Source organism: Hippopotamus amphibius, chromosome 6, assembly GCF_030028045.1.
Source record: "Hippopotamus amphibius kiboko isolate mHipAmp2 chromosome 6, mHipAmp2.hap2, whole genome shotgun sequence".
NCBI lineage: Eukaryota > Metazoa > Chordata > Mammalia > Artiodactyla > Hippopotamidae > Hippopotamus > Hippopotamus amphibius.
The window spans coordinates 75849119-75875897 of record NC_080191.1 but is presented as its reverse complement, the minus strand read 5'-3'; the positions used below and the strand labels follow the sequence as shown (position 1 = coordinate 75875897).

The following is a 26779-nucleotide window of genomic DNA, read 5'->3' as shown; positions in this document are numbered from 1 at the left end:
ACAGCTCTCAACTTGCGCCCTTGGGGCCAATCCTCTGAGAAATAAACAAATGTTAAAGTTATACATCCACTGCCTCACACCACATAGAAATTTAACTCAAAATGGATCTAAGACCTTTATGTAAAAGCAAAAACTCTTAGAAGAAAAAACATTGATGGGTTAGGCAGTGGTTTCTTAGATACGAGATCAAAAGCACAAGTAACCAAAGAAAAAGTAGATAAATTATATTTCCTCAAAATGAAAAACCTTTTGTGTTTCAAAGAACACCATTAATAAAGTGAAAACACAGAATGGGAGAAAATGTTTGCAGATTATATATTATATCGAGACATATCGAAAATAAAGAGCAAAGATAAAAGACCTGGTTAAAAAGTGGCAAAGGATTTGAATAGACATTTGTACAAAGAAGATGCATGAGTCATCAGTTATTGGGGAAATGCACATCAGAACGACAGGGAGATGCCACTTCACACCCATTGTGACGGCCAGAGGGTTCATTGCTGATGGGAACGTGAAAGGGTTCAGCCGCTTTGAAAAACAGTTTGGTAGTTCCTCATCAAGTTAAATGTAGAGTTACCTTATGACCCAGCAGTACACCCAGGAATATATCTAAGACAGGTGAAAGCATGTACACACAAACTTGTACATGAATATTCATAGCAACAGTATTGTAAATAGCCCCAAACTGGACACTCAAATGTCCATCAGATGATGAGTGGATAAACAAAATGTGTTTTATCTATACAGTGGAATATTATTTGGCAATAAAAAGGAATGAAGGTATAATACATGCTTCAACATGGATGAATCTTGAAAACATAGTGAAGCCGGACACAAAACGCTACGTATTGCATGATTCCATTTATATGACATATCCAGAATAGGCAAATCCGTGGATAGAGAAAGTAGATCGGTGATTGCCAGGGGCTGCGGGGAATGGAGAGTGACCGCTACTGGGCAGGAAGTTTCTTTTGGGGGAGATGAAACTGTTCTAAAATTAGATGGTGGTGATAGTTGCACAAAACTAAAAAGCCCATTTTAAAGGGGTAGATTTATGGTATGTGAATGATGTTTCAATAAAGCCATTATAAAAAAAAAGTCACATTTATCTCCAACTGATTTTTCCCCCTACTGTAATCACAATAATTGAACTACTGAAAATAAGATTTAAGGAAAAAATCGGTAGGATCTCAAGTTGCGTCTGGAGTGCAACAAAACCAATATTTCTTTAAAACCAGCAATATCCATGCACAGTTCTAGGATTCCAGTCAGTCAGCCCTGGATAGGCCTGTTCCAAATGGAAGACAGGAAAAGAGATCTTTTGAATAAAAATTTATGAGAAAGAACTTTCATAGGTCTTATCTCTTCCTCACTAAATCTTTGGCAGGAATGAGACTTTTAAACAAATTACCTGGATAATTCTGAGAGGTGGCCAGATTTGGGGACCACTGAGTCAGTCCCTGTACTAGATTATTCCCATTCCCAGATTCCTATTTAATTCATTGCAGTTTGGCTTCTTGCCGCATCTCCCAACTGAAACTCCAGTTTACTGAAGTTAGGAGCAGTGCTCCGGTTGCCAGATCCAGGGACCTGTTTTGTGCCCTTACTTCCTCCCCGCACTGTTAACTACCCCCTCCTGACACTCCTTTGGTTTCCACAGTCAACTTCTCTGCTAGTTCTTCTATGCCTGTGTTCTGGCTGCCCACCCAGCCTTTAAGAGTATAGATTCTCTAGGATTCTGCACTTGGACTCCAACATCTTCTGTTCCCCAGGAGGATCTCACCTTTCACCTTTCCCTGTAGTTTAACTACCACCATTACACTGATGGCTCCATATCTATTTCTTCAATCCAGACCTTTCTCCTGAGCTTCAGGCTCATACTCCAGCGACAGATGGGGCATCCTGTAGTCACGTGACACTTCAAACTCCACAAGTTAAAATTTATCTCATCCTCCTCCCACCAAACATTTTTTTTAGATTTTTTAATTTTATTTATTATTATTATTATTATTATTACTATTATTACTGTTGGGTCTTCGTTTCTGCACACGGGCTTTCTCTAGTTGCTGCAACTGGGGGCTCCTCTTCATTGTGGTACGTGGGCCTCTAATTGTGGTGTCTTGTTGTGGAGCATGGGCTCTAGGCATGTGGACTTCAGTAGTTGCAGCACTCGGGCTCAGTAGCTGTGGCACATGGGCTTAGTTGCTCCGCAGCACGTGGGATCTTCCTGGAGCAGGGATCGAACCCGTGTCCCCTGCGTTGGCAGGTGGATTCTTAATCATTGTGCCACCAGGGAAGTCCCCTCCCCCCCACCAAACTTATCCACTTTTAGGAGACATCAGAAAACGATGGTACTGACCTGCCAGACCTGCCTCCAAACTAGAGTCCTAGCTTGCACTGAATTCTCTCACCTCCTCTTCTATGCGGTCACCACATATATCCTCTTTCAGTGATAACTTGACTATATCAGTCTTCTGTTTTCCCTCTTCTTCTCCTTCCCTCTTCCCCTCCCTCATCCTCTTTTATTATTACAGCTTCTCTGACCCAACTGATCCCAGTTAGGAGTTCCTGAAAAAATGCAGTGGTTTATGTCACTCCACTTTGCTTAAAGGGATCGAAAGAGCCTCTTTTGATTCTTTCTTCCATAAGAAAATCCTAATGCTGTTTCGCTTTGGGCTGTTGCTCCTTCTGACCTCCGTGCTCCCCTTCCTGTGTCTCTACCACACTCATCGTTTCCATTCCCAGGACGCAGGAAGCAAGCAATAGGTTGTTTTTAAACATTTTCTTCCGTTGAGTAGATGAAACAGAACCACGTGTATCTTTTCACTTCTTATGTTCGTAATTCCATATCCCAGGACAGGAGTCAAGCCTCATTCGTGACATTATACATTTTAGGATGAAAGACCAGCATTAATCTAATGCTCACGCTAGGAAGAAGAGCTTACACGCTCATGAATTCTCCTTTGGTTTATGCTTTCCTTCAAAATCAAAACATGTTTTATGTTTTGGTAAGATGTGTTTTCATTGAAAAAAAAAAAAAAAAGATGTGTATTTGGGGGAAAAGCAAGCATGTTTGGCCATAGGTGAAGCACAGGCTCTTAGCTCAAGAAATAAAGGAACCCTGTGGAAACAGGTCATTCATGTGTTTACTCAGCGTTTCCTGGACACATTGAGGCACTCATCTCTGTGTCCACAAGTCTTCCCTGCAAATCCACTCCACATCCAACCTGCTCCCTGGCGGATGTGACAGACTGGTTTTATGTCACCAGAGAGATGGATTAATGATCTCAGCAAAAAGCTGGCATGTTCAAGAGATTTAATTTTTTTTATATAACGGTTTTAACCAAAGCTGTTCTAGGACACAGTGGAAGCTGAGTTTCACAGGAGAACCAACTTATTGACTAATAGCCAATCACTAAGCAGTGGGGTGGGCAAGGCCTTGGTGTTGGTGTCACGGTCCGAGAGCGTGGGAAGCGGGGTGGCTCAAGCATCGGTATCAGTCTTAAATCGGGAAACTCAGCCTGGCCAGCCATGCCCTCCTCGCCGCCCTGGCTCGAGGCAGCAGACCGAATCAATGGTTAAGCTCCGGGGGATCTGCCCCGCTGCAGGTTACTGGAAAGCAGCTTGCGGCATCTTAGACATTCACAGGATGCCTTATTTTTCAAGATTCATTTTGTTCTTGTTTTGCCTGATGGTTCTTGTGGAGAGCAGAAAGCCCAAGAAAAAGAGATGGACAGGGCAGCTGGAAACGTCCAAGCCAAGGTAAAATCGTGGGCGGGAGGGGAGGGAGGTGAGGGAGGTGACTCGCTGTGGCAGCGACACACAGTGGGACAGCTCCCCAGAGGGCTAGGGGTTAGATCGTCTGTCCTATTGGAATCTGTTTTCCAGCCAAAGCTGGACAGGACCTTGCCTCTCCCTGAGCACAAATATGCTATTGTGTCACCCACAGTGAGAGAGGGAAGCTAGACCAGGCTGAGTGTTTCGTTCTAATGTCTGGGTTTGGCTGAAGCATTTTGGTTTAAGGCAGGGAGTTGAAGACTTTGTGGGTAAAGCATCGTTGTACTTCTCAGATTGTGCTGCTTTGCTTCTCGGGATTATATCCTGTAGGGACCATAGATGACCTGCTAAGGAATTACACTCAAGAATTTTTTTTTTTGAGGGGAACTGTATATAGGAATGTAGTTTGAGTTATTAAGAAAAAGTGTAACTGAGAGTTGTCTCCTTTAGATTATTTGTTTGGACACAATTTTAAAATGGTATTGGGTTTCATTGTACTGTTTTGAATCTTAGAAAAGGTGTTTGAAATTTGCTAGGGCATCAGAAATATACGTGTGGACAACAGTGAAGCCTATTTCATGATGTGATGGAAACACTTCCATCACAGAAATACTGGTTAGGCCCAGAATTTGCACTCAGTATCATTACATCACAAATCCAAGTTCCTGAATGTGTTTGTTTTGAACTGATGTACTAAGCATGATATACTAGGCCTGTTCAGCCTGAAGACAAGAGCAAGCAGCTAAGATACTCACACCATGTGTGAGATGTTACACGTCTGTTTTCCATTCTACTAAGCACTGTGTGAGCTAGTGGTTATGAATATAATATCTTGAGGCACATTTTCTAGGTCAGTGGTCTCCATTTTTGATCATGCACCACTCTTTTTTGAAACCGTACCACCAACATGTTTACATAATATGGACACACATTGCATACATGTACTATTATAAATATGTATTTTAAATTGAAGCTTAAAAGCTTCCTTATTTTTAGATAAAAACTGAGTATAAATAAGAGTTACAGTCTCTACTCCCTGCATCCTAGTAGAGCATCCTGAGCCCTGCAGGTGTGCCCCTACTTTAGAGACTGCTGCTCTGGGAGATGTAAAGTCTCTGTGGAGTCTCATTCTATTCAGGCAGAAAGCAAACAGATACAAATTGTTCAGGATGATGGGACAGAGGCACCACTCTTGAAGACTCATCCTGGTTATGTGGCCAGAATCCTAGGCTGTTGAACTGGCAGGAACCGCAGAGGTCATCTGGTCCAGCAAGTCCCTGAGTTCTAATTCTGTGAAATGTGAATAGGTATTGTATGAAGACGGGGTTCCAGGGTCAAAGAAGCTTGGGAAATCCTGGTTTAGAGCATTTTAGACGGATATCTTTATAGCAGAACTTATAGAACATTTATTATGCAAATAGACATTGTAAATCTTGAAGAGGAGGATAAATTGTGCAGTGTTTCTTTAAAAGAAAAAGAGCAACAATTTTGTAGGGGATTCATATTCCACAGAGCACACATGGGGAAACGCTGTCTTATGTTATAGACGGCAAAACGATGGCACGAGTAGTTCACACAGCTCACTAGTGGCTTGACAGGACTAGAACTTAGGATCCTGATTTACTCGGGCTGGAGGGAAGTGTTGTCTGAACCTATTTCTAATATTGGTGCTGGGCTTCAGCACGAGCCCCTCAGGGACCCTCAGGGATTCCACTTGGCAGCCTGGGCAGTTACAGCATCACTGTCACTGACAGAAGACCCATGGTCTCATTCCCAGACACCTGCATGAACGTGTGGACAGACTGAATTTGTTTAAAAATTTTTTTTAAATTGCGGTATAGTTGATGTACAGTATTGTATTAGTTTCAGGTGTACAGCATAGTGATTTAAAATTTTTATGCATTGTACTCCATTTATAGTTATTATAAAGTACCGGCTATATTCCCTGTGTTGTACAATATATCCTTGTAGCTTACTTATTGTATACATTGTAGTTTGTACCTTTTAATCCCCTAGCCCTATCTTGCCCCTCCCCCTTCTCTATCCCCACTGGTAACCCCTAGTTTGTTCTCTATATCTGTGAGTCTGTTTCTTTTTTAAATATTCACTAGTTTATTTTTTAGATTCCATATATAAGTAATATCATATAGTATTTGTTTTTCTCTGACTTATTTCACTTACCACAATGCCCTCCAAGTCCATGCATGTTGCTGCAAATGGCAAAATTTCATTCTTTTTGATGGCTGAGTAGTATTCCATGGTATATATAGACCGCATCTTCTTTATCTATTCATCTGTTGATAGAAACTTAGGTTGCTTCCACATTTTGGCCATTGTAAACAATGCTGCTATGAACATTGGGGCACATAAATCTTTTCAAATTAGTGTTTTCATTTTCTTCACGTGTATACCTGGGCGTGGAATTATTGGATCATATGGTAGTTCTCTTTTTAGTTTTTTGAGGAAACTTTATACTGTTTATGGTTGGAATGCATTTGACCCTTAAGGGTGAAGATAACGTTTTGAAATCTATCCCATGAGGTGTTAAAAGGGGATGAAAAGATGAACACACACGTTCAAAGAATATAAAATAATTATTGAACAGAAGCTGGGAAAAAGCATAGAGAAAATGTACCAGGGAACACCGTGCCAGGCCTTCCTGCAGTCCACCGGGGAGTGTACACGCTCAGACAATCACAGAGCTATGTCTCTGTGAAAAATTTCAGCCAAACATCTGATTAAAAAGTACTTTCATTATTGACACAAGAGTTAAGCTATAATAATAAGTAGGAATGAAACGACCTGACCTTTCTCACCATAGTCTTAGAGCACTTCATCTCCGTGGAGTAGCTCCTTCTCTTAGAAGTCCTGTTCTCTCTCTCTTTCTCTCTCTCACACACACACGCGCATACACACCACATATCACACATAGGGAGGGTTTCATACACTCACACAGTCACACACCACACACCTGGTCTCACACACACACAGTCATACATTCACATGTAACACAGATGGTCACACTCACGCATGCAGCCACACACAGGCACACACACGCACACACACTGAAAGGACCTCGTCTAACCTGTCAAGCTTCCCTGCATCACCCTGGCCACATCCTCACAAAACAAGTACTCTGTCCAGCAGCTGCCTTTTCAAAACTGCTTCCGGTTTTCTGATCCTTTGTGTCCCTCTTGACTGAATCGTCGCCAAGTGAGCCTGTTTGCTCTTAGCTGTTTGCTGTGTTCTGTTCTTCCTGCCTCTCAGCCTCCCCACTGTATTCCGTGCCCTGCTGACCACATGATTGCTTTCCTACCAAGAGAGGCCCTTCTCCCTTAAGATCTGAAAATACACCAAGATCTGGGAGTCTGGGCTCCGCCCTGATCACACTGTCTGGCCCCTCCTGGTCCCGAAGCCTGAGGTCCCCTTTCATCTTTCCTTCCCATTTGCTGCCCCCTTGGTACCACCTGCGCTTGGCATCCTCTCTCCGTTTGCATCACGGCTCCAGTGCTGAACCCAGGAACCGCTTGGCTCTCTTGTTACCCAGTGACCCTCCCCCTCTGCAGGGGTCTGGGGAAGGAGGTTCCGGCCCTGCTTCTGCTGCTCCCTGGCCGTGTGGCTGTGTTTCCTGATCTTTCTGAGCCTCGTTTCTCCACCTGAAACCAACTGAGATGATGGGGTGACCGCAGCTCAGGGCCTGAGCTGGGAGGCGTGATTCACGAGGTGTGGGCGTGATGATTGCTGTTGTTTTTGCAGCAAACAACCCTCAACACGATGGCACCAGCCCTGCTTTTCAAAGGCATAGTGAACACGTTTTTCTCCTTCTTTCTCCCCTCCACACCCTGACAAGGCTGGGTTTGAGGTTCCATGAAGGTTCTGGTGGCCCCATCTCTGGGCTGGGGCTCCACACATGGCCCCTGGCATCTGGGGTCCGAGGGCTCAGGTATCCGGGCGGTGGCCGGCATCCCTTGTGAAGGATGGATGCAGGGCCTTCAGTTCACACAAGTAGCTCAAGGCTCAGGATATCAGTGGCCCGAGTTATCAAATAACTGGACCCTTAAGAAAAATTCGGGGTCCCCATTATTGGCGCTGAGATTTCAATCTCCCTCTTGCCAGCACGCTGGCATGAGGGGAATTCCGCTCCCCTAATCCTACCCTCTAAACGGAGAAGCTGTGCTGACCAGGAGGGATTTGCTCCCTGCGAGTCAGGGGGCCAGTGAGCCAGCTGCCCTCACCATTTCACGTGTGTGATCGGCTAAGCCCTCAGGCTGAGCTCTGCCTCCACGTGGTCTCTGCTGCGGCTTCTGAAACGGCAGCCCAGCACCCGCTGCGCAGGGAGCCGGGCCTGGTCCTGCTCCACTTCTTGGGGAAGAGACCTGGGAGGGCGGAAGCTCCTTGGAAGGGCCCTTCCATGACCACGAGTGCATCTAGGGAACTGACTTAGGTCCCACCTTCCAGCTATCGGGCAGGAAGAAGCCATTGGCCTTTCTTCCTCCTCGGAGTGTGCGGCTGCAACAGGGCTTGTCCAGAAACAAATCTGATCATGGCTTCTTCCTCCAGCTGCCCAACAGCCTTCCTCTTTTTCCCTTGGCCCTTGGATAAAGATAAAATTCTTTTTTTTCTTTTTTCTATTTTTTGGCTGTGCAGCATGTGGGATCTTAATTCCCTGACCAGGGATTGCATCCCCTGCAATGGAAGCTAGAGTCTTAACCACTGGACCATTAGGGATTCATAAAGATAAAATTCTTAACAGGATCTTCAAGGATCTCCCTGGCTGAGCCCCTGCAGCCTCAGTCTGTCATTTTGGCCTCACCCCTCCTACTCTTCCTCCAGTTTCACATAACATGCACTTGTCTTTCAGCTTGGTCACCTCACACTCAGCGGATCCCAAACCATGGACGTGTTGAGTTGAAATGCCTATAGGATACCCAACTGGGGGTAGTCTGTTAGACAGTAGGTTATAAAGGTCTAGAGCAAGGGGCATAGATTTAGGAATCATCAGTAAGTGAATGACAGTTGAGACCACTGCCAGGACTTACTGGTGGTGCAATGGTTAAGAATCCGCCTGCCAATGCAGGGGACATGGGTTTGATCCCTGCCCCAGGAAGATGCTGCATGCCACAGAGCAACTAAGCCTGTGTGCCACAACTGTTGAGCCTGTGTGCCGCAACTACTGAAGCCCCACGTGCCTAGAACCCATGCTCTGCAACAAGAGAAGCCATCGCAATGAGAAGCCCACGCACCACAATGAAGAGTAGCCCCTGCTCTCTGCAACTAGAGAAAGCCTGTGTGCAGCAACGAAGACCCAACGCAACCAAGAAAGAAAGAGAAAGAAAGAAATAAAGAAAGAAAGAAAGGAAGAAAGGAAGAAAGAGAGAGAGAGAGAGAGAGAAAGAAAGAAAGAAAGAAAGAAGGAAAGAAAGAAAGAAAGAAAGAGAAAAAAAGAAAAAGAAAGAAAGAAAAGAAAGAAAGAGAAAGAAAGAAAAAGAAAGAAAGAAAGAGAAAGAAAGAAAGAAAGAAAGAAAGAAAGAAAGAAAGAAAGAAAGAAAGAAAGAAAGAACGAAAGAAAGAAAGAAACCACTGCCAAAAGGAGTGTTGAGAGGGAAGAGAAGGCAGCTGAGGCAGGGCCTTGGGGACCCTGGCATATAAGTGGGCCAGGGAGGAGGACGAGGCTGCAGTGGAGGTGGGAGGAGGACCAGCACCCTGTCCTGGAAGACGAGGTTTCCCGCAGAGGCTGGTCCTCCCCGACCCTCTCCAAGGCACTGCAAAGCCTCAGCTCAGGCACAAGCGGGGCAAGATGTGCTTGGCAGTGAGGAATGGCAGCAGCTCTTTGGGAAAGTTATTTATTTATTGGGGGGGGAGATTTTTTTTAAAAAAAGGAAATGTTCAAAAGAGAGTGTACTACCACCACTGTCCTGCCATCACTTTTTTTTATTAAGGCTGATTTAATCATTTATTTATTGGCTGTGTTGGGTCTTCGTTGCTGCGCGTGGGCTTTCTCTAGTTGTGGTGAACAGGGGCTCCTCTTCATTGCGGTGCCAGGTCTTCTCATTGCAGGGGCTTCTCTTGTTGTGGAGCACTGGCTCTAGGCGTGGGGGCTTCAGTAGTCGTGGCTTGTGGGCTTAGTTGCTCCACGGCATGTGAGATCTTCCCTGACCAGGGCTCAAACCCGTGTCCCCTGCAGGCGGATTCTTAACCACTGCGCCATCAGGCAAGCCCGTGCCGTCACTTTTCAATGATTGTGCACGAGGAGGACGTGGGGTCCAGAGTCTCTGCTTCGTGTTGGTTCCAGGGGAGAGAGACTCGAATCCAGTTTGACTGCTGATGAGAATGAGTAGTGAGAAGGGGAGGAGCTGAGGACGCTGCGCCTGGGTGTTTGAGGGCAGAGTTCAGAGGGCTCTGGGAGAAGGAGCGTCAGGCCCCTCTGCTGAGCCCCCAGGGACCCCCAGAACTTACAAGCACTGAGGAAGTGAAAATACTGCTACGGCTACGGCCTTCTGAGCTGCCCCCACCGCACTCCCTGGGGTCTCACCGGCATCCTGAGAGTCTGATACACCGTCATCCCCACCAACATGCCGCTTCCCCAGTTTTTACCATCTCAGCAAATGTCCCCACCATTCACCCAGGTTCCTGTCATAAACCTGGGCCATGCTTGCCTCTCTGTTTCCCCCATACCCCGTACCCAATCCATCAGCAAGGCCTCTCCGCCTCCCTCAGTTCTTATTACTCCCACAACTCACTGCCCTAACCCAGGCACCATGTTCCCTCAGCAGAAGTCTCCTAATGGTTTCCCGTTTCTTCTCTGCCCTCCCACAGTCTCCTCTATCTTTTGACTCCAGTGCTCAGAATTCCTATGGGTTTCCCCACTCAGTATATACCCCTGAGGGCCTCGGGATCTGGTCCCTGGCTTCCTCTCCCATCTCCTTTATTACTGCTTTCCTCCTCCTTATTCTCCACCCACGGGTTTTCTTACTGTTCCCACACAAGCCAGACGCACCTCAGGACACTTGCACGTGCTCCTCCCGCTCTCAGAATGCACTTCCTTCAGCTCCTCTCATGGCTCACCCTCTCCAGGGCTCAGAAGGCTTCCCTGATCACCCTCTACCCCAACCCATCTCTCGCGTCTTCCTTACCCTGCTTTACTATATTTTCACAGCACAACACTTTCTGAAATTACATTATTTATCTGCTCACGTGTTTACTGTCTAGCTCTCCCACTAGGTCATCAGCTTGGAATATATGTCCTCCCATGAGTTGAGTGAGCAGTGTTTGGACAGAGTAGGTGCCCCATAGAAATGCGTTGAGCAAATAAATTTGAATCCAGGAATTGAAGAATTGTGCACCCGGAGTACAGGATGGGTATCCATGTTGTCCAGGACGAAGACATTGTCCTCTACCCTGATAAGTTCTTCTGGCTGGTCTAAGAATTAAATTGACATGAGACAGATTAACAGGAGAAAATCATACAAAAGGTTAATAACCTGCATCCAAGGGAGAGACCCAGGAAAACTGAGTAATTCACCCACGTGGCCAAACCCTCACCTTAAAAACCATCTTCAGCTAAAGACGAAGGAGGGTGTTGGGGGTAGCGGTTTAGGACTTCAAAGGGAAAAAAGGCAATTCACATGCAGATGGAAAAGAAATGTTTGGTAAACCAATGGCGTCCTGGGCCAGGCAGAGACAACGGCACACGGTGGACCCTGATCTCCAGGCCCCGAAGAATCCCCCCCTCACTCACACCCGACCCGTAGTCTTTGCAGATATCTCTGATGACAGCTCTATTCCAGGAACAGGCCCACTTATGCAAATTCTTTTAGGCAGTTAGGGGGAAGCTCAAAGATTCTTCCTGGATCTTTTGGGCCTTGAGTGTCTTCAGCTTGAAATAATCCACATGCCAAAGAGACACATTTTGGGGTGGCAAATTTTGCTCTCTTACAATATGGCTGTTGACATCTCCAAGGCTGATGGGGGGAACCAAATGGAGATAGAGAGAAGTAGGTGGTACCAGAGCCCTCACCAGAAGCGGGAGCCTGCTTGGGAGGTCGGGAGCTGTGAGAGGCGGGGTCAGGCGGCTCCCGGAGCAGGGCTGGAAGGCGGGGAGGCCCAGCTCATGAGGAATCTGCTTCTTGGGTGGGGAGGGTGGTTCAGGGTCAGGTCAGCACCGAATAATAACACTTTTCATCCTTGTGCAAACGTTACGCATCTGCACTGTCCAGTGCAGTAGCCACCAGCCGCCTGTGACCCTGCAACACCCTAAGTGTGGCTAGCGTAACTGAGGAAACTGAATACGCATTTTATTTAATTTTAATGAACATAAATCTAAACAGTCCCATGTGACCAGTAGGTACTTAATTGATGAGCACAGCTTCAGACCTCCCATCAGATGAGCCCATCTGGGCGGAGCTGGTAGAGGATGAAAGCTAAGAAGGATTTCAGAGAATAGGACCTCGAGACAGGAAATATGTCACTTGCCTCTTACAGAGTTTAAACAGGAAATATGCTTGTTTCTCTAAAAATTAAACAAAGTGTGGTAAGAACACAGAACGGAAATAGGGCTATATACGGATGAACAACAAATACTCAAAACCAAAATCTCTTTGTTGACTTCTAAAACCCTCAGTATCCACCACATAACAGATAGGACAGTAACACTGACTTCTTACAAGGTTATTTTCTTCAGTCAAGAATTAAAGCTCGGGGAGTTCCTTGGTGGTCCAGTGGTTAGGATTCCAGGCGTTCACTGCCGGGCCCGAGTTCAATCCCGGGTCGGGGAACTGAGATCCCGCAAGCCTCTCAGAGCGGCCAAAAAAAGAAAAGAAAAGAAAAGAAAAAAAGAATTAAAACTCACATCCTGTCAGATCCAAATGTACAAATAACCTCCCTCCCTTCCCTTCTTTCCTCCTTCCTTTCTCTCCATCTTCTTCTTCCTCTCCTCCTATTATTTTTCCTGTTTATTGATAATCCTGTAAGTAGAATATTGCTTTAGAAAGCTTTGAATTTGACTGCTTTAGGATTATGTGTGGTTGTGATGGGGAAAAAAAAGATCTGGAAAGAAATGAGTGTGAGTGAGACAGAGGAGAGAATTTCTCCTTTGTCCTCTCAGTTAAAGGAAGGACAGGGAAGCAGGGTCCACAGTCCTGGGCCCCAGCATCCCCTCCCACCACCTGGCTGAATAGTCAGAGCAACTCTGTGCCCAACTGTGGCCTCGATGCCCACTGGCGGTGAATGGTCTGTTCTCCTGAGGGTTGAGGCTCTCTCTGCCAGGGTGGCTTCTGCAAGCAGCTGCCAACTGGACCAATGTAAGGAGCATCAGGTCTGGTTAGGATAAAACCGGCCTTTTAAAACTTTAACTACATTTGTCTCGGAATTTTATTATTTTTGTTTGTTTTTCTAAAAAAAATGCCACTTTGGTATATTGATTTTTAAAAATATTTATTTATTATTTATTTATGTTATTTATTTATTTTGGCTGTTTTGGGTCTTCGTTTCGGCGTGTGGGATCTTCAGTTGTGGTGTGCGGGATCTTTAGTTGCGGCATGCGGGGTCTAGTTCCCTGACTAGGGATCGAACTCGGGCCCCCTGAATTGGGAGCGTGGAGTCTTAACCACTGGACCACCAGGGAAGTTCCTCAGAATTTTACTTATCACAAAACCAATATTATAACAACATTGAAGAAATATTAAAAAAAAATCATAATTTTCCACAATTCAACCCAATCATGACTTTTGGCAAGACAATTAGGAGCTTGCCAAGGTAGAATGGTGTCCTGCTTGAGGGGGTATCTACTTTAGAAAAACTCTGGAAGGGCCAGGTCCTCAGGTCAGCCTGTCTGGGAGGATCTGGGATGCTGGGAGCAAGCTGGAGGGATCCTTTATTTCTTGAGCTCCCTTCAGTGGAGAAAGAGATGGTAGGATGGGGGACAAGGTGCCTAACGGGTAGATCCTGCGGGAAGTAATCTCCCCAAACCATCTCATGCAATGCCTTAGTGGACTGATGCGAAACGTTTCTTGCTTGCCTCTGCAGTCACCTATATAAGAAGAACCTCGACGTGACGAAAATCCGAAACGGAAAACCTCAGCCACTGCTCAGAGTGGATGACCTTGACTTCACCATGAGGCCGGCCTTTGGAGGTAAGACTGTGTCACAGTGTCCCCCCCTCGGCGCTTTGGGGCCTGATCGCAGGCCTGCCTCCTGCTGCTGTTCCATCGGGTTCCCGCAGGCACAGCCTCCCCGGGGGCCCTGATTTTCCCACTCACAGTCAGAGAAGCCCAACCGGCTCCGGGGTCACTAATTATCCCCGGGAGGAAAGAGCCAGGAGGAAGCGCGTGGAGAGGGCTATTGAGAAGAGGAGCTGAGGGTGATTAAGCTGTTTACACTCACGAAGGCCCAGCCCTGCTGCTGCCAACTTTCCTTTCTGAAAAAAATAAGACCAAGGGGAGCGTGTGCGCAGGAAAGGACCCCCCTGCTCTGCCGTCCCACGCCTTGCTAGGAATTTGGGGTTCTGAGGGGGCCCGCTGCTTGCCAGCGCAGCAACAATTTAACCCCTTGCAAAGCCCCCTTGCAGACTTGCCCCCGAAGGAGCTTCTCTGTTTTGGGGGGCCGGGGAGGGGTGGCATGGCCGGTGGCTGCCCCTGTCAGGAACGGGGGGGAATGCCACAGAGCGGAGGCGGCTGGGAAGGGAGCCAGCCATCTTCACCAGCCAGGCAGGGAGAGGGCTGAGAACCGCCGCATGCCCAAGACACGGGGGCCACGCCCACCCTTGTGCAGGTGGGGAAACTGAGGCCTGGGGCACGGCAGCTGATGGGCCCTGGCCAGACAGACCCAGGGAGGCTCGTTTCCATTTGCCCTTTGTCTCGCTCTTGAACTTCTCTCAGGTGCCAGCGTTCTCCTGGGGCGGCAGGAAGGCGTAGGGGTGACTTGTGGGCAAGTCACCGACCCTCTCTGAGCCTCTGCTTGCTGGTTGGTGAAATGGGGACAGGAATCCCTCAGGATTAAACGAGATAATGTATGTAAACCCCCCGGCACCTACGGGTTCCTGGTCCCCTAGAAAAACCCAGCTGTCAGGCCTCCCTCTTGTGTGACTATTAGGGGATTAGGACGTTCGTTTATCCCAGAGGCCTTTGCTTTTTAAAAGGACTCAAAGACTCCCACTCCATTCCCTGAGCCCTGACGCCTGCCGAACAGGAGGGGAAAGCAGGTGACAGATGACAGCCCCTGCCTCTTCTTCCTGCCCCGGGAGGGATGCTGCCCGGCCAGGCATCCTGGCGCCCTCGAGGGCTTGTTTCAGGTAATGCCACCAAAGCGTTTTATGAAATTCAATAGAGTTGTCCTGAATGAGCAGCTGTAAAATTAGCTGTGTGTGCTCCAGGAGGTGCTAGCGGGACCATCTGCAAGCAGGAAGCTCCCCGTTGCCTTCCTTACAGAGGCTCAGCTAAGGCGACTGGAACAAGGTTGACAAACAATCGTATTAATGACCGCGAACAACTTTCAGTCACTCCTGTGCGGGGCCCCGTTCTACGCTGGGTACTTACAGGCACCATCTTACATCAGTCCTCACAACCGCTCCACGAAGTGGATACTATTATTATGCCCAGGTGGGGAAACTGAGGCGCGGAGAGGCAAGATGACAGGTCCAGGTCACGCTGCTGCTGAGGTAGACCCGCCTTCCTAGCTGGCTCTCTTTCTTGCCCCCTCGACCCGCGTGTCCTCCAGTCCTGGGACCACATACCCATTAGGGAGAGTAGGCGGAGTGTTCATGGCTCACAGACAATACCCCTAGGGGCCCTGAAAAGATTCTATTTTATTTCTTAATTTAAAAAAAAATTATTTATTTATTTTTATTTATTGGCTGTGTTGGGTCTTCGTTGCTGCGTGCGGGCTTTCTCTAGCTGTGGAGAGCAGGGGCTACTCTTCGATGTGGTGCAAAGGCTTCTCACTGCAGTGGCGTCTCTTGTTGCGGAACACGGGCTCTTGGCACAAGGGCTTCAGTAGTTGTGGCACGCAGGCTCATTAGTTGTGGCTCACGGGCTCTAGAGCACAGGCTCAGTAGTTGTGGTGCACAGGCTTCGTTGCTCTGCAGTATGTGCGATCTTCTCGGACCAGGGCTCGAACTCGTGTCCCCTGCATTGGCAGGCGGATTCTTAACCACTGTGCTACCAGGGAAGCCCCAAGATTTTACCTTAAAGTCAGAAGAAAGAAATAAAATTTTAGGTAGAAGAGAATGTTAATATATAATAGTAACATATTCTTCTTTATACCAACACAGTTGTCAAATATGCTTTTTCAAATATTTTTTCTGGTGGAAGGGCCCATGAAGGCAAAAGTGCCCAGGGTCGGCCAAAGTCATAACATGGCCCTGCTTCAGTGAATAGTTTTATGCGGCAGCTGAGTGTGTCTGCCTGTGGGTGATCTTCTGAATAACGCATTGTAACTTTCTAATGGAGGCTGTTGTTGTTGGCAGGAGCCTGAGCTATCACCTGGTCAGGTCTTTCAGTTTATAGAAGAAGAGCCTGGGGTCCAGGGGGTTAAGTGATGGCCACAAAACAACTGGGGGCAGAACTTCAGTTTCTTTTGCAATGTCAGATGCAAAGAGTGAAAGCCTCAGAAAAACGCCCTCCTCCTCTGGGAGAAAGCCAGGAAAGCCAAGAGCTAGCTCTCAGGACTGGCAAGTGAAATCCTGCCACGTTAGCAGAAAACCCAGCTCTGAATCATCCAACATGCTGCAGCCCCAGTCAGAGTGCTCCTTCCTCAAGCCACGTTCGAGGAGCAAATTGGACTTCCTGTATCCTGATCCCTGCAACTTCTGGGCCCATCAGCAGTGTCCCCGAGTGTGGAGGATCAGGACAGTCCCCTGCCCCTGCCTGAGTAAGCCTCTGGGGCTGGGAAAGACCTTGACTTTAGGGAAAGCTGCAGGGGAAGGATGTGTCACCTCCAGCAGGTGTGATAAGACCTGAGGCCCTTAAACACCAGCTGTCAAGATCTCAGTCACCAAGGCCATGGGAGGGGGCTGTTCCTCTTTCCTTCCAACCCCCTCCCCCAGAGCAGCTGGTCCTCTGGGCACCTTTTCTCCCCTGCAGGGCTTTCCTGGATGTCTAGATGTTACTTGGATGAAAGAGGGCCAGGGCAGCACATGGTGAGGTACACATGAATTCATAAATAAGAAGCTTTGCAACTCGCGGAGTCCTGGTCAAGGGGGCTGGATGGGGCCATGAGAGGAGGGGGCTTCCCACCGCCCGGGGCTACAATGATTGTTATAATCCACAATCCCTGGAGCATCTGCAGGTGGTTTAGAGCCAAGAAGCCTTTCTTGCAGATGCTCCTGAGGGTCTCCATTCCACCCAGCTCCTCATTCCTGGGCAGGGGCACTGGCCAGGGGGAGGGTGTGTCTCTGAGGAAGGAGGCTGGCAGACAGCACATAAGTGACTCTGTGTGAGTAATAGAAAGCCCACCTTCCTTGGGCGCAGCCCTGTGCCAGGCCCCCGGTCCAACGCAGAGCCTGGGTCCAACCTGCCCTAATGCCAGCCCAGCCTGACAATCCCCCCTTGGCAGCCACGCGCACTCAGCAGGCCGTGCCGACAAGATGCCCCTCAGCAACTGGGGGTGTGTACTTCCACCCCTGTCTTCTCTTCCTAACTTGTTTCTTGAAGAGGGGCGTCCTTGTGGACTGACATTTAAACATAATTGATAGAGAGGAATTTGCCTAAGACTACATACCCCTCGGATGACCTTTTCAGTCTGGAAAAAGAAAAGATTAAAAATCTAGCAGCTTCCTAATAATCCCAGGGATCAGTTAAAACAAAAATATCTTGTCTAAGCTCCCAGCTGCCTGGTTTGGTGGTGTGTCCTGGTTAGGAGAACCTCCAGAGGCCTGGGGTTTCCCCTCCATTTGTTAGGAGAAAGAGTGCAATGCCGAGTTTTTGAAATTAAAATTTAATTTTTTAAAAAATGGGGGTAAAACATGCATAACATAAAATTGACCATTGTAACCATTTTTAAGCATACAGTTCTGTGGCTACAGCACATTCAGGTTGTTGTGCAACCATCACCAGCGACCATCTCCAGAACTTATCCGTCTTCCTAAATTGAAACTCCATTAAATGACAGCTCTCTACTTCCCGCTTCCCCCGGCCCTTGGCAACCACCATGCTACTTTCTGTCTCCGTGAATTTGACTGCTCTAGGTACCTCGTGTAAGTGGAATCATACAGTATTTGTCGTTTTGTGATTGGCTTATTCACTTAGCATTGTGTCTTCAATGGTTGTGGCCCTCCAAAGCTCCACCTTCCCTGACAAAATCTTATTCTTTAGTATTTAATTTAAATTTAAATGACTTCATAAACATAAATCAATTAAATGTTCTCTTTAGTGGGTGATGATAGTAAGAAGTTTGGAATTCACGACACTAACACCATGGCCCCCGTACCACCCCTCGTAGCCAAATCACCTTCTGGAAACACCCTTTCCCTGCACCGCTCCCCCAGAGACTTCAGGGCTTCCCATAGTCTATGGGATGAAATGCAGCCCCTGCCTCTCCCCTCTGGGTCCCGAAACTTCCACGGTCTGGCCCAGCTGCCTCCCCAGCTCACTTTCCCCCTGACAGGACGCTTGTGTCCTAGAAGGCTCTCTGTCCCTGCACATCTGTGCTTGAGTCTGCTATGAGCATCTGTCCCTGGTGGCCCCCTGCACTGTCCTGCTTCCTCTGACAGCCTGTCCCTGCCTAGAGCCCAGTTTAATTCCTTTCCTCTAACACCAAGCATCTTTCAGCTCTTGGTAACCATACTAAAACTGCACAACTCAGATTGGAACTTGAACCCACGGGCTGGGACCTGAACCCAGCCAAAACCCAGACTGGGACTTGAACCCACTGTCTTTTCATTGAAATCACACACCTGGTCTCAGGACTTACTAAAGCTCAGGTTCTTTACGTCTCAGTGCAGAAAGAATTCAGTGAGACACCAAGTGATAGGTGAGACGTGGATTTATTTAGAGAGATACACATTTCATAGACAGAATGAGGTCTGTCTCAAAAGGTGAGGGTGGCCATGGGAGAAACACACTCCGCAGACAGAGTGCCGGCCATTTCAGAAGGCGAGAGTCGCTAAAATATGGGGTGGGTAGTTTTTAAGAGCTGGGTAATTTCATAGGCTAACAAATGGAAGGATGATTGCTACTATTTTGGAGTAAGGGCAAACATGTCCAGGAATTGGGCCACCCACTTTTTGGCCTGTTATGATCAGCCTTGGAACGATCATGGTGCTGGTGGGTGTGTCATTTAGCTAATGTATTACAATGAGCGTATGATGTGGCTCAAAGTCCACTGGAAGTTGAATCTTCTGCCATGTTGGACCTAGTTGGTTCTAACCAATTTTGGTCGTGTCCTCAACGGTTATGTCATTCTTTTAAACGTTGTGCCCTGCCCCTATCCTCTTGTTTCAATGTGACATTTTTCTCCTTTGAAATCATCACACACACTCATTCCTTCACTCACGTATGGGTTAATTACTTTGTTCACAGCATCGTGGTTGTGAACACGGGCTGTAGGTTTCTGGTTTCTGGTTACCCACCCTAAGACGGTGGCCTAAAACAATAGCAGGCATTTATCTGCTCACAAATCAAGTTGTGCTCAGCCGGGCAGTTCTCAGGGGGTTGCAGTCAGATGGTGGTGGCTGGTGGTGTTGTCAGGAAGAACAAAACTCTCTACCCTTCTAGATTCTTCTGACTGCTCTAAGAATTAAGTTGACATGAGAAATTCACCGGAGGAAATCAAACAACTTTAATAACATGTATATATGGGAGAGACCCAGGAAAACGGAGTAACTCACCCAAATGGTGAAAGCTTCACCTTAAATACATCTTCAGCTGCTGACAAAAGAGGGTGTTGGGGATAGAGGTTTGGGACTTCAAAGGAGAAGAAGGCAATTGACATGGAGATGGAAAAGCAAATGTTTGGTAAACCAGCATTTGCTGGGCTGGCCATGCAGTGGCAATGGGACACACTGGACTCTAAGCCCTTCCACACCACCTCATATTCTTTGCAGGTGTCTCTGGCAATAGCTCTATTCTGGAAACAGGCCCATAATGGTCTGTTCTATGTAAATTCTTTAAGGCAGTTAGGGGGAAGGTCAAAGTTTCTTCCCAAGTCTTTTGGACTTTCATTGTTTCCAGCCTGAAATAATCCACACGCCAAAGAGACATTGTGGGGAGGTACATTTTGCTCCCCTACAGGGTCTTCTCAAAAGTGTCTTCCTTCTCCTGTCTGGTGTGTGGGCTGGGAAGATGCCAACACCGGGCCTGGGACAGCTGGGACTCCTCGGGCATCAAGACATTGTTCTCATCGTTCTCTCTCTCTCTCTCTTTCCTTTCTTTCGTCTCTAATTTGGCCACCTGGCAGCTGAGGAGAAACCAGCAGCAAGTGGAAGTTTCACAACATTGTTACTCCCGGTGCATTCTATTCTTTGGATTGACCACAAAGGCCCAATCAGGTTCAAGGCGGAAAGGAGTTAGACTTTTGATAGGAGGAGGGTTGAATTTGCAGACATGTTGTAAAACCACTATAATGAGGCTATACTGCCTTGGTTGGTTCAGACCTCAGCTCTGCCTCTTAATAGCTGTGTGGTCTTGGGCAAGTTCCTGAGCCTCTCTGTTCCTCACCTGCCTCATATTTATAAGGCTAATAATAGTACTTACCTCAGACGGCTGTTCTAAGGATTAAGTGAAGATTATGTGTGAGGGTTTTAGCACAGTGCATGGCCCATAGGAAGTGCTCAGGAAACTAACTGTTTTTATTAAGAATGCTCTGGTTGGTAATTCCCCGGTGGTCCAGTGGTTCGGACTCCGCACTCTCACTGCCAAGGGCCTGGGTTCAATCCCAGTCAGGGAAATAAGATCCCACAAGCCACAAGGCACGGTGAAAAAAAAAAAAAGAATGCTCTGGTTGGCACAGGCATTCATTAGAGCAGGGGCTCTGAAGGTGGCCCCCTGGGATCTACTTGTGGCTGTGCCCCCCTCTGGCTGGGGACCTCCATCACCTCTCTAGTCCTCAGGTTCTTGCCTGTAGAATGGAGGTAATACCAGTACCTGCCACAGCAGGTGGTCGTGAGGATGGAGTCAGGAAGCACTGAGCGCAGCCCGATGCAGCAGAGAGCATGTGCGTGGTGACGGTGGGGGCGGTGCATCAAGCACTGGGTGCTGACGTCATAAAAGACACGCTGCGGCCCCAGGGAGAGCATGGCCTGGCCTCCTAGACTCACAGCACAGCCTCCCTTAGGGCCTCGGCCGGGATAAGGGCTTGTACTGTTGCTACTAATATGATCTGTTCTACTCACAACTCTTCTGACTGCAGTGTGTGGGTTTTCCGCACCGAGCAATTCTCCTGTTGTCTGTGGACACCAGCTGGGTGTCCTACAATTTAATTCAGTTCTAACACTACCTGGGGTTAGTGCAGACTCCACAGGTTAAGGGCTCAGTCCCACAACACTGCCCACCACTGGGACACCAATCTCAAGCAGTGGGTCCCCAAGTTACCCACACTTCTCTCTGACTTGGCTGAAAAATGGAGGGTTCCCACAACCCCCTCCTCTGGTGTGATAATTTGCTATCATAACAGTAAGTAAAGAAAACACTTTACTTACTGTTCCCAGTTTATTATAAAGAACATTACATTATATAAGATACAATGGACAGCAGATGAAGAGGGGCATAGGGTGAGGACCAGAAGGGTCCTGAGCTCAGGGGCTTCTGTCTCATGGAGTTGGGGGCACCACCTTCCCTGCACGTGGATGTATTCACCAACCAGGAGTCTCACTGAACCCCATTGTTTAGGGGTTTTATGGAGGTTCCAGAGGGAAGGCATGACTGATGAAGTCATTGGCCCCTGGTGATTACCTCAACCTCCAGCCCCGCCCCCCAACTTCCGGGGAGGGGTGGGGTTGAAGGTTCCAACCATCTAACCACACGGTTGTTTCCTCGGCAACCAGCCCCCATCCTGAAACCATCTGAGTCCGCACACTAGCATAAACTCAGGCGTGGTTGGGAAGGGTTTGTTATGAACAACAAAAGACACTCCTCCCATCCCTCTCACACAGGAAGTTACAAGGGTTTGGGGAGCTCTGTGCCGGGAACTGGGGCTGAAGACCAAATACATATTTCTTATTATATCACTTTCTTCACGGTGTCTTTGATAAACAAGAGTTCTTGAATTTTTTGATGAAATTTTTTATTGAACTGCAACACGTATATAGAAAAGTACAGAAATCATTAGTGTTCAGCTTGGTGAATTATCAAAGAGTGAACACATTCATGCAACCAGCACCTTGACCCAGAAACAGTATCTCCAGAACTCCAGAAGTCTCCTTCTCCCCTTGTCACTATCCTCCCACCATGGCGAACCATTATCCCGGCTTCTAACACCAAGGATTAGTTTTGCCAGATAGTCTTAATTTTAATGTAAATTTACTGATGTTTTCTTAAAGGTAGTGCTTTTTGTGTCCTCATAAAGAAGTACATTGCTGTCCTGCTATTTGTTGTTTTGCCTCTCACCTCTAGATCTACAGTCCACTTGGAGTTGTTTTGCACGTGGCACGATTTTCATATATATATTGTCTCAGCATTAGTTATTGAAGATACTATTCCCTCTCCAATAATATGCAGCGGTATTTTTTTTTTCAATTTTTTTCCCCAATTTTATTTATTTTTTTGGCTGTGTTGGGTCTTCATTGCTGCGCTGGGTTTTCTCCAGCTATGGTGAGCAGGGGCTACTCTTCATTGCAGTGCGCAGGCTTCTCAGTGTGGCGGCTTCTCTTTTTGTGGAGACAGGTGCTCAGGTTTTAGTAGTTACAGCACATGGGCTCAGTAGTTGTGGCTCGCTGGCTCTAGAGCGCAGGCTCAGTAGTTGTGGCGCACAGGCTTAGTTGCTTAGATACCACCAAGGAAGTCCCTGAAGTGGTATCTTTATAGTAAGTCAGGTGTCTGTAAAGGTGTGTCTGCTTCTGGACTCTCCACCCTTTCTGGACTCTCCACTCTGTTCCATTTGTTAACTTGTCCTTTTTTATGCTGGTACTTCACCTCTTAACTACTGTATTTCTATAGTAAATCTTGATATCTGGAAGAGCAAATCCGCCCAACCTCTTTTCCTTCGAGAAGGACTGCTATTGGAACTTTGAATTTCCTAATAATCTCTTTGTCAAATTCCATAAGAAAACCTAGTGGGATTTTGATTAGAATTGCATTGAGTCTATAGCTTAATATGGGATAATTAATATCTTTACAATGTTGAATCTTCCAATCCATGAAGGTGATTTTTTTTTCATTTGCTTAGATCTTCTTCCATTGCTCTCAATATTTTATAGTTTTCTTCATAGAAGACATTCAGATATTTGTTAGATTTATTTCTAGACACCTATTCCTAGGTATTTTTGATACTACTTGTAAGTGTTATGGTTGAAAAAATTTCCTTTTCTACCTTTGCTGGCGTATAGGAATACAATTGGTTTTTGTAGATAGACTTTGTATTCAACATCCTTAGTAAAATTCATATTAATCTAACAATTTTTCTGCTGATAAAAAAAAATTATATACCCAATCTTATACAAATAACGTCTCTTTTGTCTTAGTTGTTGTAACTTTTTTTCATTTATTGCCTTATTATAAAGTCTAGGACCTTGAGAGCAATGTTGAACCGCAGTGGCATCCAATGGAAGTGTTGAACAAGTATGTCTCATTCTCAGTCTTAAAGGAATCTTACAACATTTTATCACTAAATATGATGTTTACTGTAGCTACTTTTTGGTAGTTATACCTTTTCAGATTAAGGAAGTTCCTTTCTATTCCTATGTGTTTTTAAAAATCATAAATGGGAACTGATTTTAGCAAAGGCTTTTTCTGTATCTTAATCTGTTAATGTGGAAATTTATACTGATTATTCTAAAAGTTTCTAGTTTTGTGCAGAAAATGTCAACCTTAATTTTTAAAATATGTTTGTACTTAGTACACTTAGATTTTTAAAAATTAATTAATTAATTAATTGGCTGTGTTGGGTCTTTGTTGCTGCATGCGAGCTTTCTTTAGTTGTGGTGAGCAGGGGCTACTTTTCGTTGTGGTGCGCGGGCTCCTCATTGCCGTGGCTTCTCTTGTTGCGGAGCACAGGCTCTAGGCATGTGGGCTTCAGTAGTTACAGCACATGGGCTCAATGGTTGTGGCTCACAGGCTCTAGAACACAGGCTCAATGGCTTAGTTGCTCCTAGGTGTGTGGGATCTTCCTGGAGCAGGGATTGAACCCATGTCCCCTGCACTGGTGGGCAGATCCTTAACAACTGCGCCACCCAGGAAGCCCCACTTAGATACTTTTAGTTTATACTATTTCAGTATCATTAAATGCACACAAATTTAGAATTGTTATATTTTATTGGTGAATTGAATAATTTATTATTATGAAATGACCCTCTTATCTCTACTTCATCTCTCTTTAGGTCTACTTTACTTGATATAATATAGTTACACCCACTTACTTTTATTTACTCTTTGCATGTTATATGTTTGCATCCTTTCATGTTGTATCTTATCTTTTCTCCATCTTATATTTTCTTTTTTTTTGGCCACACTGCGGCATGTGGGAATCTTAGTTCCCTGATCAGGGATTGAACCTTCACCCCCCTGCAGTGGAAGCATGGAGTCTTAACCACTGGACCACCAGGGAAGTCCCTCCATCTTATGTTTTCAATATGTCTCTTTAAACAGCATAAAGTTGGATTTTGTTTCTTTTTGTTTGTTTATTTGTATTTGTTTTGGTTTGTTTTTTTAAAGAAATTATATATTTAATGGAAGAGTCAGACAACGTAAGTGTGCAGTTTGATGATTTTCTGTTTGTTTTTGGCTGTGCCCCATGGCCTGCAGGATCTTAGTTCCCCAACCAGGGTTCCAGGGATCAAACCTGTGTCCCCTGCAGTGGAAGCACGGAGTCTTAACCACTGGACCGCCAGGGAAGTCCCAGATTTTGTTTCTTGATCCAGCTTGATAAACTTTCAGCATGTCTGAAAATATTTGCTAACTGGAGCATTTAGACCATTTACACTTATTGACTAATTTATATATTGGTTTAAAAATCTATCATCCCCCCCAAAAAAAATCTATCATCCCATCATATCCTTTTTATTGTCCAACTTGTTCTTTATGTTTTTTTTTCTCCTTCTTTCTTGCTTTCTTTTGGATTGATTATTTTTGGTTATACCTATTTTGGCTTTCCTATTTTAGCTTTGAAAATATATATTATGCTCTTACTACTTTTCTTGTGGTTCCCTAGAAAACAACATGCATCTTTGGCCTATAGTACTAAGTAGTATGTTAATGAACTATTTTTACTGTCCTCCAGACAATGGAAAGACCTCAGAACAATTTCACTCCATTTATACCTCTCCCTTCTTATTTATTTATTGTTATTATTTTTTATTTTATTTATTTATTTATTAAAAAATTTTTTTCTGACTGCATTGGGTCTTTGTTGCTGCACATGAGCTTTCTCTAGTTGCAGTGAGCAGGGGCTACTCTTTGTTGTGGTGCATGGGCTTTTCATTGCCATGGCTTCTCTTGAGGGATCTTAGTTCCCCAAACATGGATTGAACCCATGGTCTCTGCACTGGAAGTGTGGATTCTTAATACTGGACTGTCAGGGAAGTCTCCATAATCCCTTTATTTATTTTAAAATTTATTTATTTATTTATGTTTATCTTCTTGGCTGTGTTGGGTCTTCATTGCTACGCGCCGGCTTTCTCTAGTTGTGGCGAGCGGGGGCTACTCTTCATTGCGGTGTGCAGGCTTCTCTTTGCGGTGGCTTCTCTTGTTGCAGAGCCAAGGGCTCTAGTCGCGTGGGCTTCAGTAGTTGCAGTGCATGGGCTCAGTAGTTATGGCTCGCAGGCCCTAGAGTGCAGACTTAGTAGTTGTTGTGCACGGGCCTAGTTGCTCTGTGGCATGTGGGATCTTCCTGGACCCGGGCTTGAACCTGTGTCCCCTGCACTGGCAGGTGGATTCTTAACCACTGCGCCACCAGGGACGTCCCTATACCTCTCCCTTCTTAAACGTTGTGTATTTTTATTTAGTTTTTTCAGTCCTACAACACATGATTGATATCGTGCTATGTAGTCAGTGTACCCTCAGAATCCCGTGTGTATTTACCATTCTTTTTTTTTTTTTTAATAGTTGTGGCACATGGGCTTAGTTGCTCCATGGCATGTGGAATCTTCCCAGGGCAGGGCTCGAACCCGTGTCCCCTGCATTGGCAGGCGGATTCTTTACCACTGCGCCACCTAGGAAGTCCTATTTACCATTCTTGTTTATTCATTCTTGCATCTCCAGCTTTCTCTCTGGACCATGCTCCTTCTGCTTGAAAAACACCTTCCCTTAGGGCAGGATGCCTGTCGGCAAATTCTCTCTGTTTTAGTTTGTCCTAAAGTTCTACCTCACATGTATTCTTGAAGAGTCAGTGGGGAAGAAATGACATATAGCTTTCTTTCAAAAATGGATAAATCCCTCGTGTGCTTTTTAGGACCATGTGAGGAGAAATAATGTCAGAAAGTCTAGGCTTGGCTAACCATGTATTTCCCTCTGCTGCCTTGAATGGGTGGCCTTACTGTCTCTACTGCCTGAAATTCCACCAGTGACTTCACTTTGGCTCACCAGATCCCCCTCTTAAAGCAGAAAAACCCACGTCAGTGTCGAGGGGCCAAGGCATGAGTGCCTAGTTAGCTTAACTAGACTATTTTCTTTCTAACCCTTATAGGACTCAGTCCTACTCCAAGCATAAAACTGTTCATTAACATTCACCTTGGGCTGCAGGGCAGGTCAACGGTAAAGGTCACCTCTGCTGCGCTCAGACAAAGCAGGGCAGAGCTGTTGGTCCCCTTCAGGCTTGGGGTGCAAGTCCCCGACTGCAGCCCTGGAGCCTCCTGGGCACACAGCTGGTTACCAACCACCCAGGAGTCTCGGGGCCCGACCTGCACTTGCACGTGGGTGAC

At 46.3% G+C, this 26779-nt stretch overlaps 1 protein-coding gene across 1 annotated transcript in view; it reads left to right on the top strand.

The window, feature by feature from the left end:
- The first annotated feature begins 3574 nt into the window (after positions 1-3574).
- The window catches only part of GABRR2 (gamma-aminobutyric acid type A receptor subunit rho2), a 36708-nt gene continuing 13503 nt past the window's right edge, over positions 3575-26779 (top strand). The window contains exons 1-2 of the mRNA XM_057739510.1: positions 3575-3762; positions 13801-13907. Of these exons, the coding sequence (XP_057595493.1) occupies positions 3575-3762; positions 13801-13907 (295 nt within the window). The remainder of the gene's footprint in view (positions 3763-13800; positions 13908-26779) is intronic.